This window comes from the organism of the source record quoted next, unplaced genomic scaffold (genome assembly GCF_019419815.1).
Source record: "Pyrus x bretschneideri cultivar Hongxiangsu unplaced genomic scaffold, Pyrus_bretschneideri_v1 Contig3, whole genome shotgun sequence".
Taxonomy (NCBI): domain Eukaryota; kingdom Viridiplantae; phylum Streptophyta; class Magnoliopsida; order Rosales; family Rosaceae; genus Pyrus; species Pyrus x bretschneideri.
In genome coordinates this window covers 7,398,484-7,415,029 of record NW_025999612.1, presented here as the reverse complement: position 1 = coordinate 7,415,029, position 16,546 = coordinate 7,398,484, and the positions used below count along the sequence as shown (strand labels likewise).

Sequence of the window (16,546 nt, the reverse complement as noted above, 5' to 3'; positions counted from 1 at the left end):
GCTCTATATCTTATGCAAAAATACCAATCAAATTAACGGTCTAAGATGTTATATCCAGTATGTTATTGACACTTTGAAAAGTCATCATTTAATCCTTAACATTTGATAAAATATAAATCGTTTTCTTTTTGTCTACCCAAAATAGAATCATCAACCATGTACCATTAACAATTTTTTTTTAAAAAGATTTTTTTTAATACTAAATTTATAGTTTTATCTAATGCTTAAAGAATGTAATTTGTTATTTAAAATTATTTCTTAAATTTAATTGGGGTTTCATTGCCAAAACTAAAGCTGTTGTATCCAGGCCGCCTAAAATCCGAATCAAAGGTTTACTGCTGCCCCAAAATATTTGATTACAGAAGACAAATAACTATTGAATGAGCGCTCTGAAGAAGCCCAAGACGGAGGACGTAGAAATCATAGACGGCGACGGCGAACAAGCAGCAAACAAGGTGAAGATGGCGGAGGAGGAGAACGGCTACCCAGATAGCAGACAAGAGCAAGAAGAAGCCCTCGTTGCTCTGATCGAGCATCGCACCCGCGAAGTCCACCACCTCCGCAACCGCGTCTCCTATTACAAAACTCAGGTTGCACCCCACCATCCCCTCTCTCTTTATTGTTTTTGGTCAGTTTCAATGGTGACATTTTGGGTTTTTTTTTTGTAAATGTTGGTTTGCTTGTTTGTTTGTTTTCATTTCGCGTTCTGCTGTTGCTATAAAGTTATGAACTTTGAATTATGGTTTTTGATTAACCTGTTGCTACAAGGCTTTGTTAGGCTTTAAAGTTTAAATCTTTTTGCTCATTCTGACTTACCCAAGTTAAATACAAAGTTTGATTAGTACTGACTTATTGATTAATTACATATGCCCTAAACTAATTTCATGGCAAATGGGCACCTGGTTTTGATCGCACTCCAAAAAATCTTTTTAGGGTTCTTGAGATGAAGTTAGAAATTGAAAACTCATAAAAAGGTTGTTGGTTTTGAGTCTGATCATAAACACTGCTTTAATGTGTGGAATTGCTCCTCAATGTTCATTTATTAGCCGAATGCCCTTGTGTAAACTCATTGTATATGAAGTTATGAATCGTAATTGCTGCAAATTAAAATCATCAAGTGAAGACATTTATACAAATTTTCAGATATGCTCGAAGCGATGAGCGTTTCTATGTGTTTTAACTTATGAGATGCCTTCCGAAGGGAGTTATCCGCTAATTGTTTATTTGGAAAAGGTATGCAGCTTGGTGAAGCAGAGAAGAGGTTAACTGATACTGAAATTAAGTTGGCTCGACTTCGACGCCAAGACAGAGTAGGGTCAACTAGGAGTTCACCTGCTAGTGGAACGAATAGTGTAAAGGTGGAGCGCAGATCAACAAGTCCTATCCATTTAAATGAAGGTTCTTCTAGACACCAGCATCAATCGAAAACAGAACTTTTCATTCCTGCTGTCAGCCCAAAAGTTTCCCATCCTACAACAGTGGCAAGGTCTAGTGGGAAAGCTCCAGTTAATTCTAGTGCTCAAGCAAGTCCATCTGTTTCTAGTCAGCCTGTTAGTGCTAACAGAATGAAAGGGGACAAATCTTATAGAAATTCTTCAAAGCAGGAAGTTGAAGTTCAAGACAAAGGGACAAAGCGGAAATTTGGTAAAACTCTAGCATGTTGATTGGGTCCTTATTCTGTTTCTTGACTGTCTGTCTCTAGGTCACATATTTCAATTTTTCTTTGTGTCTGATGCAAAAGTTATATGTATTTCAGAAAAGAAAGAACACAAAGAATTAGTCCCATTGGTTCACACTAGCTCTCAACCATGTAAAATCAACTGCTATGCGAGCAGTCACATCTCAAGTCAGCACAAGAGAAAGTTGAGAAGTCTTTCTTTGTGCCCAGTGAATGATCAGCTTTTTGTGACCAGGTAAATTTTACTTGTCATCAATGGTCATGATACCTGTTGTGTTTATTTCACTCTTTCAGGATTTCACCTTTGAAAATGTGGGGAAAGTAAAGTGGGGGTATATTTATTCCCTCCGGTTATAAGATGAAGCTGTGTTTTCCTGTGTCCAGATCTTTCGGTTAATAGTTGTCTTTGGGTGTGAATTAGCCTCTAACCTTAAATCTGTAACATACATATCAAATTCTCAAAGTATCAGATATCTTTATCCCTTTCAGGTAGTTGCACATATTAATGTGTATTAACTATTAATTATAGATTATGGCCCTGCTTTGGAACTAATGTATCTGTCTTTCTTTTTCATAAGTTGGTAGTATTCTCTTGTACTATGTCAAACGAAATTGAATCCCTATCCTGAAATTTTAAGTAATTAAGTGATATAAAATAATTTGTGTAAGCAGCCCAACAACAGGCAATGGAATGAATTTACACTTGAAACTGAAGTGTAAAAGAAAGCTTGAAGTATATTGGTTACTTTGTCCTACAAGGCTACAACTAGTAACTACAAGATGCATCAAACGTTAGCAAATGTGATTAATTTTAACAAGTGCTTTGGAATGTTTGCAGTGCTTTAGATGGAGTAGTCAACTTCTGGCAAGTTCAGTCCAAGGGGTAATGCCCAAATGCCCAAATCTCATCATTTTAAATTATTATTTCTTAACTTCATAATTGTGTTCTCAGTAGCAATATAAAGTGGATCAAAATGAGCATAAGGTCATATAGTCGAGCTTTCTCCTATTTTTTGTATATATTAGGAAAAGCATGTATCTGAGCATAGTTATTGCATGCCTTTGATAGAGATGTATTCTGACTGTTGGTGGACTGTATGTCCTAAATTGACTAAGGAGGTGCAGTATCTCTTTGTTTCAAAAACCGGTGGGGGTATTTACGTGGCTACTATTCCTTGATCTGTTTAGAAAGGCAAAACTGTGATTATATCTTCGTGCTATGACCTCAGGATTTGTAAATTCTAGCAGTTTCAATTTTCCGTCTCAGGTCTTAAGCAGTGCTCTCAAATTTCCAGGCATTCGCTTCTACTTTGCACAACTGAGTAGGCATCCCTTTTGTTTCTTTTAATTGCAGGTCTAGTGCTTCTCGGCTTAGTTCTACTGATTGTGTATCCCCAAACAGGAGATGGCCAGAAGATATTGCCTGGCATCCTGATGGAAACAGACTATTTTCTGTGTATAGTGCTGATGGTGGCGACTCGCAAGTATCAGTTCTAGATCTAAATAGAACACAAGGGGTAAGGGCTACGTTTAAAATTAATTGTTGCAATTGTGTGTGGGGTACACTGAGGTTTAAGCAGCATGCCCTCTGCCCATGAGTTCCAAATTTAGAGAATTGACACGCTGATTCTTGGCATTTTGTGCATTTACAGAAAGGTCGTGTTACTTTCTTTGAAGATAAGCCTCATGTGAGAGGGATCATTAACAACATAGTTTTTCCACCTTGGGAGGATACCTGTTTTGTCACTGGTGGCAGTGATCATGCTGTTATAATCTGGAAAGAGACAGATGCGGAGAATGTATGGAAACCAAAGACATTGCATAGGAATATGCATTCATCTGCTGTTATGGGAGTAGCCGGGATGTTCCAAAAGCAGATGATACTATCAGCTGGAGCGGACAAGAGAATTGTTGGGTTTGATGCTAACACGGGAAGAGCAGAGTTTAAGCATCAGATAGAAAGCAAATGCATGAGTGCCTTGCCAAATCCTTGCGACTTTAATCTCTTCATGGTTCAATCAGGGTGAGAAACACTGATTTTTCATCCAGAATATTCATATCATCAATACGTGTGCTGTCTTGATATTCGCCTTGTCAGTGCTTCTAGAACTGAATCCCGTTTTGTTCACCTTATGCATTTGTATGCTGCCTCATATTATTTGTGAAGACGCCTCATGGTTTTTGACTGTGTATTTATATTATTAACCATCAGCAGTCTTTTGGAAGAGCCATTGCCTTGCTATACTTTATTAATAATCATATATTAGATTAACTTAATACATGTATACATTTTGGACGAAGGCTTTTCTTCAGTTACGGTTTCTATGTATGTTTATATGTTAACGTTAACCTGTTTATAACATGCAGGACGCATGAGAAGCAGCTCCGACTATTTGATATCAGACTGAGGCAAACAGAAATCCATGCTTTTGGGTGGAAGCAAGAGAGCAGTGAATCTCAGTCAGCTCTGATCAATCAGGCCTGGTCTCCAGACGGCTTATACATCTCATCTGGTACCGCAGATCCATTGATCCACATATTCGATATCAGATACAACGCCAACAAGCCTTCTCAGTCTATAAGTGCTCATCAGAAACGGGTTTTCAAAGCTGTATGGCTCCACTCATGCCCCCTTCTCATTTCCATATCTTCTGATTTGAACATTGGTTTACACAAAACCACGTAGACAGTACAACGTTCCAGCTAGCAGATACTACTGGCCCGGAAAAGATCTGTTACTTGTTTTCAAGAGTAACGACTTTACGTAGGGCATTTTTGTAAGAATCGAGTGTAGACATGCTGTCGAGATGGCGGAGAATTGTAAGTAGTTTTTCCGACGGGACGTTGCTGCTAAGTGAATTTTGATTTTTGAGTGTGTTGGATGCAAATTTCTTTGAGGAAATGGAAGATATGATGCACTGCTTCTGTTGAAATCATCTGTAACCATCATCTCATACACGACATGTCGTTCATTGACAAAATTGGGCTCATGGACCGGATGATGGATATTCCGGCAGTCCAAAGTTTGCATTATTTGAAAGGGTTGTGGTCTTTACTCACTTTTAACCTTTAACACGTCCTTATTGATATTTTTTTAAATTTATTCGATCGTTGAAAATTTAGAAGGATATGAGATGTAAAGATAGGCGTATAGATAACATCACCTTATTTGAATGGGTCCTCGGTTAAGATTTTAGAAACACTTTTCATTATTCAAGCAGGTCGCCACTTCCTTTTGCTTGTATTAAAAAAGCATACGGGAAGATAATTTAAATGTGAGTGCAAGAGATCAACACTGTTCTAACCAACTTGACTAATCTCGTCATGTATGAAAACAATTATTGCCAATTCCTTGTAAAATTTTCTCATAACTCAATTATCAAAATTTTGAAGTATTTATTAATTTTATTTGTGAATGTAACATTTTTGGTGACGCTTACCCATGTAATTGTTTTATTTAACAAGACGTCACTGTGGTGGATACCCCGTTTTATGTAGGTTCTTTTCATTTCTAGTGACAAATTAGTTTTGGTGGAAAGCGCATAATGACACGTACCATAGGGGTTTGACCTTTTCCTCCCACACTCAAATTGTGCGACTCCTAAAAATTTCCAACTCTCCTTAGACGCTTCAAGTCTCCTCTCCTTTGCATTGGTAAGTCCCAATTTCTTCATTTTTCTGAGGGTTTTTTTGTACGATTTTTCCATTTCTCTGATTTCTTTTCAGTATTTAAAGAATAATGTTTGACTATTCTTACTCAATACTCTTCGAATCACAGAGTTTTTACTTATGATCAGAACAATTCATATTATGAATCACTCATGCAATGATCATCTCTGCAAAAATAAATTAAAATAAAAGTCGTATAGTCAATTAATTATATCAAATATATAGACGGTTCGTAATGCTTTTATCAATTTATTTTTTATACAAATTGATGACTATACGACCTAAAGTGATTTATAATATGAACAATTCTGATAATAAACACGAAAATTTATGAATTAGCACGAACAATTTTGAGCATGAACTCCTACTCATCTTTGAGTAGGAACCCTTACACATCTTTCAGTATGAACAGTTTTAAATGCGCGTCCAACTGGGTTTTTTTTTTCCCATTATATTTTGGCATTTTTAGTGGCTTTTGAGCTGAATTGGTGAATTCCTCTGTCGAATTGCGTTAAATGGAAGAATTAAGTTTTGGGTTGATGTTGTTCTGAGCTGTGATCAACATTGATGCATTTGCTGAAATGGGTTTTTCAAGTAGTACCTTGTAAGTTTTTAATTTGTTTTATTTACTTTTTCAAAATTTTATAGAAAAAGGGAAATGTAGGTCACGAAATTGGGTTGGAGATATTTCACATCATGGTTTTGGTGAAGTTAGGTGACTGTTGAAAGGAAGATGTAAGCAAAATTTTCTTGCAGTGCAATTTAGAGTGAAACGTGACGCTTTATAGTACTCAGATGTAGATATTTGAGACCCCAATTGGTATCGTTTACTTCTGAGATGTGACAGCCCACGGATCACGATCGAGATGATGCAGTGAAGGGTTGGAAGTATTTTAGGGAGCTGTAAAATGTTGCTAGGTTTGTAGGAATTTGCAATGAGTTATGCCACATTAGTTTGTTCGTCGAACATTCATTCAAGGAGTTCTAGGATTTTGCAATGAGTTTTGCTAATTTAGTTTCGCGTTTTTTACATCTGTTTCTTGTTCTAGTTGTGAAATCGTTAATGGAAAATTGTTTTGTCTGGCATTGCCGAAATGGTGGCGTGCTACTTTCGTATTAGGCTTCAACATGATCAAGGGAAGAAATGACGGGTTTGAAAACAAGGGGCCGGCTGCAAACTACATGAATGCCAACTATTACCCGGCTCGTGCTCCTTTGAATTATGCGTACGACCATCTTGCTGCTTCTGCTTGTGCTACTGAGGATCATGGGGTGCGTAAGGACCATCTGGGTGTGGAGGACTTTTCTGGCTATATATTTATGTGTAATGGAAGAACAAAACCGGAATGCTATCTGTACCGTGTCTTTGGACTTCCTGCTGGAAGAAGGGAAGTTATAGAGATGGTCAGGCCGGGCACAAAGCTGTTTCTATTTGATTATGATGTGAAGTTTCTTTATGGTGTATATGAAGCAACCACTGCTGGAAAGATGAACTTGGAAAGGACGGCTTTTGGTGGAAGCTTTCCTGCACAGGTGAGTTTAGATTTCTTTTTCGTATCATCTCCTACTAAAAGGGTCTTTGTTTAAGTTAAATGGGAAGAGAAAATAAGCTTTCGTGCGATGAAAGAGTTTTTTAATGACAACGCACATTGGACCAAACCGCCATTGGTATCACAATCTGCTTAATGATTCGTCTTTTAGAATTTCCTGCATTAACATATTGTTTAGTAAGAACTAATTAGTATTCACTTGAATTTTGTGTATAGGTAAGATTCAATATTTGCAAGGAATGTCACCCCTTGTCAGAGAGTGATTTTAAACATGCTATTCTAGATAACTACCAGAAAGGCTCCAAGAAATTTAACCCCATTCTCAATAGCCAACAGGTAAGTTTCTTTGGCAACGGAAGCAGTTCCATTTCATCCTTATCGATTGGATTGCTGTCGCTTGATCAACTGTACTTATTTTTCTGTTGATTTTATGTGCAGGTAAGCCATTTATTATCACTGTTTCATCCTCTTACCACACAATCACCTGTCAAATATGACAGATCCTATAGAAAGGACCAATATCATCCCTACCCAAGGCTGCCTCCTTCAGGCACTACATACTTAAATTCAATGCGTCTCAGTCAACCCCCACAAGTGTTAGTGCCTCGGTATGTTCCACCGGTGGTCCTAGTTCAGCAGTGGGATGGTCGTGGATCCACAGGAAACATGGGTCTTTCCCATCATGCAGAGCACCCCGCAGTGTCCAATGCAGGTTCACAATCAGCAATTCCAACTCAATATACTGAGGAACAGTTTCAATCCCCAGCAAGCCTGCCTTCCTTGAAGGATCCAAATGCAGCCTCGATATACAATGGTCTTACTTCACCACCCTTGGAGCCTCAGTATATTCCACCGAATGTCATACAGCAACAGCCTGTTAGCTATGGATACATATCATACATGGGCAACATTTATCCTGCTGTGCAACCGCAAGCTATGCCAGCTCCAAATCAGACATACTATTCTGCACAAGTTGCACACAGTTACTTGGCTGAACTACCTGTCTCACAAACACCCACATCATATGAAAGGTACTTATCCTTAGGTAGATTCTTTTTTTGGAAACTTGGAGTTCCCTGCTCCACCAAGCAAATTGCATCTCTAAATGGAAATGCTAGCCAAAGAGTATTGTTTCGGAAGTTACAATACATGCGCTTAATCAGACCTCATAGCCCCTGTGACCTTCACTTCACAGCCTGATTAATTTGCTACTCGCACTTCTATGGTGCTTTGTTGAACTAGAGTTTGAATATTTACTAATGCAGGAAATATTTGGGTGAAGAGAAAGAAAACAAATTATGCAATTCGGGAACTGTTATATTTGATTTGTTAAGCGGAGAGTTTCATTGCAAATAATCATGCTTAAAAGAGCATCCCGGATAATCATTCTCTTTTGAATTCTTAACTTTGTTGTTAGTTCTTAGATGCTATCGTGCAAGTGTGATGTCTACGTCTCTTTGTTTTGACTTGTCTTTGTTATCAAACTGAAAGTATCATGGTCCTTGTGTTGCAGCTATCACAGTCATGAGGCCACGCAGAATGCAGTTCCTAATGATCAACATACGAGCTTGGGGTACGGGTACAATCAGTTACCTTCGCAGGCGGAGACTGGAATACAGCAGGGGAATGCTGCCAAATACTACAGTCTCTACCAAGTGCCTACAGTCCAGTATGTTTCATCACCTATACAAACACACCTCAACAACATTGGAAGCACCTGGGCTTCCAGCAGGGACTCTTCATCACTGAATTCCGCCCCAACCCACTAACCTAGAGTCAACCGCTAAATTGGAGATCTCAAACATGCTGGTAAATTGAGCATCGCATCGCCTGGTTGTTATCACTCCACCTATTTAGTTCAGGTTCTTGGTTTAGAACAATATTTCCGTTAGTTATAAATAGTTACTAGGAATGTTGCATTAGTATCGTAGCTCAGGTGGTAAACGCTACCAATGTAAAACGGGTAGGCAGCTCTGGCCTTGCAGGATGGCTGGCCTTTAATCTTGAAGATGCAAAAAAATACATTCAAACGAATGCTTCGTGTTTAAGATGGAAAGTACAATTAGTAGATGTTTCGTTCTTCTGGTGAATGCGTTAGTGCAGGATGATTTGTGGATCAACTTTGAGTGATGCTGCAGAATTCAACTCGAAGTCGAATTCCCATTCTAGCACTCATTTTACTTGGCTGGCAGATGGATCTCTCCTGTTTTGAATTCGTTCAATTGTTGATGAAAACAAAAGAGCGGATTTCGTTTGAGGTAAGAAAATATTTTCGATATTAGCATTATGTCGTATGATTTCGATTAGCATGAGGTGGTAAAGATGCAAGCATGGATCATTTGGAATTTGGGGAAATTGACCTTGACCTTCACCTTCACTAATCCATTGTTTTGCCACTTTCCACATCCATCTTGTCATTGAGAAAAACTAGTGACCATGTTATCTGCATGACATCTTGCACAGGTTCGGTGTATTTTGATTTCACTTAATCTCACGTAATCTTATTACGTGTGAGAAATGATCTAATTAGGCGGCCTTACCGAATATCTTCTATTTAGCATGAGAGTTGTCGTAATGAGAATCTCTTTTGGACAAAGAAGTCTTGAGCTCATTGGGCCCTCAAGAAGGTTATGGGAAATGGGGTCGGAGTCGGACAGAGAAGTAGATCATCTACCATCCATTGTCTAGTGGTTGACCTCAATGCTCGTTGACTCCAGCAGGTCTAGGAATGTCATGCCACCAGACTCACCACTCTTACGCACTTCTTCATGGAGTTCAAACTTTTAATCACTCTGATCACGTGATTTAGCATGTCGTGTTGAGATGTCATTATTTGTTAAATTATGTGTTGAATCACGTAATTAGATAAAACGTATAATAAAAAGGATAAACACATTGAAATTTCACGTAACTAGATAAATCATATAATGAGAGGGATAAACACATCGGAATTTAAAAATACCCGTTACGTTGTTGTTTTAGTGCATAGGTGCATGTATACCCACACCTTTTGAGCTGAGCTTGGAGAATTAAAGATATTCGAATGAGAAAATTTTGCCATTTTTTAATTTTTGTTTGTTGTTTTCGGCGGTCGCTTCGTACCTTTAAGATGGGAAAATTATCTACAACAAGATTATATTTTGGTAATATTTTAAATAAATCATGTACGATTATTTGTCTTAACTTTCTTACATAACAATATGTAGTGGTGGAATGAGAAAATTACGCCCTTTTTTTATATTTTTGTTTGTTTTTTTGGGCAGTTGCTTCATGTTTTAAGATGAGAAAATTATCTACAAGAAGATTATACTGTGGTAATATTTTTTAAATAAGTCATGTACGATTATTTATCTTAACTTTCTTACATAACAATATGTAGTGGTGAAGTCAAAATTGTACAATAATGGGATCATAATATAAGCTCTAGAAGTTTGATCATGTTTTCATTTATATTGTCAATAATGTGTTCTCATATTTTAGAGACGTCATATCACAAGAGAAAAAAAAAATAACTAATATAGAGAAAAAAAGAAGACTGAGTTACACACACAATAAATAAGAACGGTGGAAATCTTTTGTCAAATGTGGAGTGTGATTTTAACATGCCTTCTTAAAAGTGTAGCAAGTTGTTTGTTCTTTCTTAGTTCTTACTAGGTTCAAAAGGAAATTGAGTTCATGCTAAGATAAATTCTAAGAATTTAGTTATGGTATTGCATTTTATTGAGATTTAATTTAAGCCAGAGAAGAAGAGAGATAGATTTGAGAAAGAAGAAAAAATAGGATTGAAGAGTTGTGCTACAAAGGCAAGAGTGACTAGATAAGATGAGCTTGAAGTGGAGTAGGCTGGTCAACAAACCCTAAAAATCACCTACATTGTTGAAAATACTAGTGGGTAATGAATGCCCACAGTATTGAATACCTGCCACAACATTGAAAACGTTGCCAAAGGGTTGAAAACCTTGGCAAAATATTGATATGTGGAGATCATTTGTCAAAGATGTGTGCTTGGAGTTGCTCTATAAATAGAGCACTCCGTATGCTTCGAAGAGTGAGCAAAAAAAAAAAAAAAAGAGGAGAGGAGAGGAGAGAATACATAGAGTTATCTTTGTACTCCTATTATTCCAAATTATAATGAAAGCATCACTGCTGCCCGAGGACGTACTCCAGTCACACTGACTGTAGAGGAACCTCGTAAATTTTGTGTCATGTTTTATTTATTCCACTGTACACACATCGTCGATTTTACAACACGTTATCAGCACGAAAAGCTCTCATGTCAGTGGAAAGCACAACGCCATAAATCCGATGAAGCACTATTCACCTCTCACCTCCGTCATCTAAAATCTCACAGAATAAAAGGTATGTCCATTTTTCGTCTCTCCCACTGCGCCAGAAGCGCCTCACCGAATTCTAGTGAGAATTGAAATTTACGACCTGAAGTCGTCACGAGATGAGAAAACTCGTACTTGACAACTGGTTTCCAGAGATCCAGAAGAATCTCATCAGACTTGGAAACCCAGATCACGTTGTTTTCAACGAATCTTGAGAACTCCCATGAATACTTGGTTGTTTGAGATGGTGATGGCAAGAATGAATCCACACAGGCCTCCCTCTCTTGTGCCTCTGTCAACCCCACTGTCATCTATGTCTTTGTAGGGAAGTTCTTGCTTAACGATGACATGTTCCCTGGGTCATGCAAGAACAACGCCAGTCTCTTGTAGCCTTTTGGATTGAATTGAATTTGGGCAACCTCCATAACTACCCAGTTGGCCCTGCGTTTTGAGACTGGCAGAGACAGAGAAAGAAGAAAAAAAGGGATGTTGACTGCAACATAAGAAAAATATATATATAAAAAATGATTTGAATAGTGCATGACACCATTTAGTCAAAATGATATAAATGGTTTCTGTTAGTGCATGGCACCATGCTACAGAAATAAGAAAAGTAAAGTTTGAATAAGTACTGACAAAAGAAAGAAAAATAATAAATAAAAGGAGGTATGATACTTCTTGTTATTTATGTGAATTTGTGTTGGTTTAAAAACCTTTCACAAGTTCTATTTACTTTAAAGTAATTTATTTATCATGGACGGTTTTACCGCCTACTGCTTTAAGTTTTGATTTATGTGAATGGTGCTGAATTAAAGCCCCTGTCACAAGCTTTATTTACTTAAATGCAATTTATTCATTATGGTTGAAATTACCGCCTATTACTTTAATTTATTTATTGTACTTCTTTTTATTACGATGAGTACATACTGGACCCAAAGTTCCTTGATCAGATCAGAACCTGCAGTTTCTTGATCCTCATCATATAAAAATGATTGGACCTGAAGTTCCATCAAACAAAAAGATCGGGGATGAAGTCCCTTGATCCTCAAGATCAGGACATAAAGTTCCTTGATAAGTATCTTAAGTTTGAAGTGCCACAGTGCCTCAACTTAATTGCAATAAAAGCCATAAGAGTCTCGGTCTGTAAGACTATTAAATAAGGACCAGAAGTTCCTTATGTCCATACTCAAAAATGGTTTAGCAGAAGCATTTATTAAGCGGATGAAATAGATTACCCGCGCTCTGCTCACGAAAATAAAATTGCCCGTTTTTACATGGGTACATGTCATTTTACATGATGCATTATTGATTTGGTTGAGACCTGTTGACAACCATCAATACTTCTCAGTACAACTCGTGTTTGGGAACCAGCCAAACATTATATATTTACGAGTTTTTGGTTGTGTTATCTATGTGCCTATTGCACTGCCACAACATACTGAAATGAAGCATCATTGCGGATTAGGCATTGATGTTAAACATCATCTATCATTCAATATTTAAAACCCTTGATTGGGGATACATTTACCGCGTGGTTTGCGGACTGTCATTTTGATAAGACAGTTTTTCCTGCCGTTAGGGGGAGAAAATAACTTTGTTTCAGAAGAACGATGAGCAAATATCATTCCAGAAGAATGATGAGAAAAAACCGTTCCAGAAGAACGAAGAGAATTTGTCCTATTTTGATTCATGAAGCAATCAATGTACAAACAAAGTGAGAATAATTGAATGATGCAACGATATGCAAATCAAATGCTAGATGCATTTAATGATGCAACGAAAGTGATAAAATCACATATGCTTGCTGCAAATGTGCCTACAAGAATTAATGTCCCTATTGGACAAAATAATATGGCAGCAAATGATTTATCTGTTACACGCCTGAAGCGTGGCAGATCCTCAGACTCAAAAGGTTCAATCCTTCGACAGAAGAAGAATATGGCACTACTGAACTATTGCATAACTGTCACATGCCAGACGCATAACAGTTGTTGCAAGGATACTTGTCCCGAAAAGGTCACTCCGTGGACATGGGAATATTGATGTCTCATGCATGAAGCATGATAGATATATAGGTTCCAATGACTCAACTCCCGAAGTGGAGATTAAAATCCAAGCTCTATAACGCTCAAGAGGAGGTTATGATCCGCATTCTCTAAATTATAACTATCCTGGAAGAGATAGTGTAATGCCCTTGAAGAGGCAATGGATATTCCAAAAGAAATGAAAAGCTTTTATGCATGCGCATGCACATGAGAATATGGGATCACAAATTGATGATAACCAATGGTAATTTTGGTTCTTACAAGTAGCTACTAAATTCATCAATGAGCTGTGGTGATATTGAGTCCCGTTCTTTTTCCATCAATAAAATTATGGGCCAAAAATGGAGAAACGCAATTCCATTACAATTTTGTAAGAACGTGAAAAAATAGACCTATATACTTGGATACAATACAAATAGCCAAAAGATGTTGAACCTAGAAGGTTACATATGGGCATTTGTAATACCATGAAATACATTCACATGATATGACACAAGGTTGTAAAGGAGTTCATATGAATGGAGAATTATATAAAAAGGGTTATAAGTCACCCACATCATATCTCCATAAGTAAATCCCTCAAATATACATGGAAGCAAATTGCTCTGTATAAATTCTAAAGGAAAATGTGTCATGAAGTGTAGAAAATCTCTGAAGGATTCAAATTGCTTGAAGAAAACCCCATAAGGGTAAAGCATAAAATATGTACTCAATACCAATGTATGATATAAATTGCCTTAGTGAGTACTTCCATTATGGTATTGTTGCAACATACTAAAATCTCTTGCAAGAGTTGATAATATTAAATTGGGACTCCTGAAGAGTCAAGAAAGATTATAAAGTGTTGAGAGAAATATTGTCTCAAACTGCAGAATCGAACAATATGCCAACACGAATCTTATCCATGATGTTTATGACATTAAAGAATCATATGGATTGAAGATTATGAGTTGAATACTCAAATGATTTAGACACTAAGAATAATCATTTATCTTCGCGAGGGTAAAGATAAATTGATATTTGGTCCAGAAGTACCACATCTTAGTGAAATATATGCTTTATTGTATTTAACACAATACACTGAATGAAATAAAGCTTATATATTAATATCTCCGAGAAATTACATACACATGAGTTAAAACAAACAAACAGAAGGGAACCTTCACAAAGGTTACTCATGTGAAGCCTCAGTACTCGGAAGTACCCCAGAAGGGGAAAACACCAGAAGTTGATTATTTGGAGTCTCAATACTTGGTGGAACTCCAGACAGCTATGACAATGGATGTCTTTGGAATAAAGACTCGAACCCCCGATTGTCATTTTGAGTCCGACCTTCGGATTCTAGTAGCTGGTCGAGCTTTCTTTTCATGCTCGTAGAGTAATTATTTGCAAGCATGTGTAAAACTCTATTCTCATGCTTGAGCCCTCTAATCTCTTGTCTAAGACTTGCCACCTCAGCCATTAATGATTCAACTTGGTGAGTTCGAGCAAGTAGACGCTGGCCCATATTGGATACAGAGCCCGCACATTGAACACTGAGAGCCAATGAGTCTTGAACGGCCGCCTCATCAGACCGGTTTGAAAGGATTCTGTTGTCCTTTGGAGTGAGAAGATTCCTGGCTACCACTGTAGCAGTTATGTTATTCTGCATCACAGAGTCCCCAACCGTAAGAGGACCATTAGAAGTTGAGAAGGACGGGCGCCAAATGTTATCCTGACGCTGCTCGTCTGTATCAATCCTGAGACTCAAATCTAAACAAATGTTAGATGGGCAAGCCATTTTCAAAAATGATGAAGGAAGTTAGATAAAATCTCAGAAGTGCAAGAAAGGGAAATTTCTGCAGACAACAATTTTCTGAGTGTTACTGAACAAAATTGATATCTCTATAAAAGGAGGGACAACAGGACCACTTATTCAAAAATTGAAGAGACACCGATTTTCGAATCTCAAAAGCTGGATTTCCCTGCATGACGTCTGTCAACATTTCTCAGACGCAATCTCAGCTCTTGGATATCACGTGCAACTTTGTCAAAGATTTCTGATAAAGTTGAAAACGCGTGAATCTTACTGTTCTAATTACACCACAGTTGCTGACAAGAGTAAAGGCACAGCTTTACTACCTGCTATTGGAAAATCAATATATATGTCAACCTTTGTCCTCCACGGCAAGGCAGAACTGAAAAATATCTAACTCTTCCTCATCTCCGAGAATGCATCTTTCACAAAGTATCTCGAAATACTTAGTTTTCTTCCTCTCTGAGAATACATCTACAAACAAGTCACACCAGAGTAAGAGTATCTCATATCATCAGGGACGAGAGCAAGAGTATCTCATATCATGTAATCTCCCTGTCCTTTCCTTTGTCCTTGTTCTTACCTGCCAAGACAAGGACAGAGAAAGCAATATGTCGGAACCTCCACTCAAACTTGCGCTGCCACCAAGAAGTGATGGTTCATTCAAATGCAAGGTTTGCATTCCACTCCTGTATCAGGGGACAAATACTACAAGAGAAGATGCCAAACCTGCATAAGGAAAATACCACTTCTGCAAGGGGAGCAACTAAGGCAAGTGAAAATGATATATTGAAGCATGTGGAGACAACCACAACAAACATGTCAGTTCATCCCCGACAAAGCCTAAGATCACTTGTCACATGAAGCTCCTCATGATCCAATTTCATTCAAGATCAAGTCTAGACGGCCTTTGAAGAAATCACAAGTCCGATTCAAGATCAAGTGTCCACCACCCTTGAATCAAATTCAGCTCCAGATAAAATAGGTAAATTCAGACCTTTGGAGGAAGTCTAGCAGAAAGGCCCTCCAACCCAGTTCAAGAACAAGTCTGTGGAAAGTTAACAACAAGTGAAACACCTCATTCGGCAACTATCACCGCTAAAAGACTAAAGCAGCAGGATCAATGATCAGCTTAAATAATTTGAAATCAGGGGGAGATACTCATCAAGGGGGAGCATCCAAAATAGATCAAGATCTTAACGAGGCAACTCATGTTGATATGTGGGCATCCAAGGGGGAGTGTTGAAAATACTAGTGGGTAATGAATGCCCACAGTATTGAATACCTGCCACAACATTGAAAACGTTGCCAAAGGGTTGAAAACCTTGGCAAAATATTGATATGTGGAGATCATTTGTCAAAGATGTGTGCTTGGAGTTGCTCTATAAATAGAGCACTCCGTATGCTTCGAAGAGTGAGCAAAAAAAAAAAAAAAAGAAAGAGGAGAGGAGAGGAGAGAATACATAGAGTTATCTTTG

At 37.8% G+C, this 16,546-nt stretch overlaps 2 protein-coding genes across 5 annotated transcripts; both read left to right on the top strand.

Moving 5' to 3' along the window:
* The first annotated feature begins 261 nt into the window (after window positions 1–261).
* Window positions 262–4,770, top strand: LOC103931318. Of its 2 annotated transcripts, none has more exons than XM_009340764.3 (7): window positions 262–590; window positions 1,242–1,644; window positions 1,757–1,913; window positions 2,517–2,561; window positions 3,033–3,195; window positions 3,331–3,701; window positions 4,046–4,770. In XM_009340764.3, exons 1-7 carry the CDS (start codon window positions 381–383, stop codon window positions 4,362–4,364), a joined length of 1,668 nt encoding a protein of 555 aa, XP_009339039.2. In that variant the 5' UTR covers window positions 262–380; the 3' UTR covers window positions 4,365–4,770. The 2 variants fall into 2 exon arrangements, with proteins under 2 accessions (XP_009339039.2, XP_048445262.1); XM_048589305.1 differs by having other exon boundaries at window positions 459–590; window positions 1,234–1,644.
* A 405-nt stretch (window positions 4,771–5,175) lies between these two features.
* LOC103931317 lies at window positions 5,176–8,987 on the top strand. 3 transcript variants are annotated; one of them, XM_009340763.3, is made up of 5 exons: window positions 5,176–5,332; window positions 6,468–6,880; window positions 7,114–7,233; window positions 7,336–7,928; window positions 8,411–8,987. In XM_009340763.3, exons 2-5 carry the CDS (start codon window positions 6,476–6,478, stop codon window positions 8,664–8,666), a joined length of 1,374 nt encoding a protein of 457 aa, XP_009339038.2. In that variant the 5' UTR covers window positions 5,176–5,332; window positions 6,468–6,475; the 3' UTR covers window positions 8,667–8,987. The 3 variants fall into 3 exon arrangements, with proteins under 3 accessions (XP_009339038.2, XP_048445263.1, XP_048445264.1); XM_048589306.1 differs by lacking the exon at window positions 5,176–5,332 and adding an exon at window positions 5,798–5,951; XM_048589307.1 differs by lacking the exon at window positions 5,176–5,332 and adding an exon at window positions 6,034–6,265.
* The last annotated feature ends 7,559 nt before the right edge of the window (window positions 8,988–16,546 follow it).

Coding starts and splice junctions, on each gene's coding strand:
- LOC103931317 (XM_048589306.1), top strand. CDS start 5,915: ATGCATTTGCTGAAATGGGTTTTTCAAGTAGTACCTT. Junction 5,952..6,467: donor GGTTTTTCAAGTAGTACCTT/GTAAGTTTTTAA, acceptor CTTTCGTATTAG/GCTTCAACATGATCAAGGGA. Junction 7,234..7,335: donor CCATTCTCAATAGCCAACAG/GTAAGTTTCTTT, acceptor TTTTATGTGCAG/GTAAGCCATTTATTATCACT.
- LOC103931318 (XM_009340764.3), top strand. CDS start 381: ATGAGCGCTCTGAAGAAGCCCAAGACGGAGGACGTAGAAATCATAGAC. Junction 1,645..1,756: donor AGGGACAAAGCGGAAATTTG/GTAAAACTCTAG, acceptor TATGTATTTCAG/AAAAGAAAGAACACAAAGAA. Junction 2,562..3,032: donor TGGCAAGTTCAGTCCAAGGG/GTAATGCCCAAA, acceptor TTTTAATTGCAG/GTCTAGTGCTTCTCGGCTTA.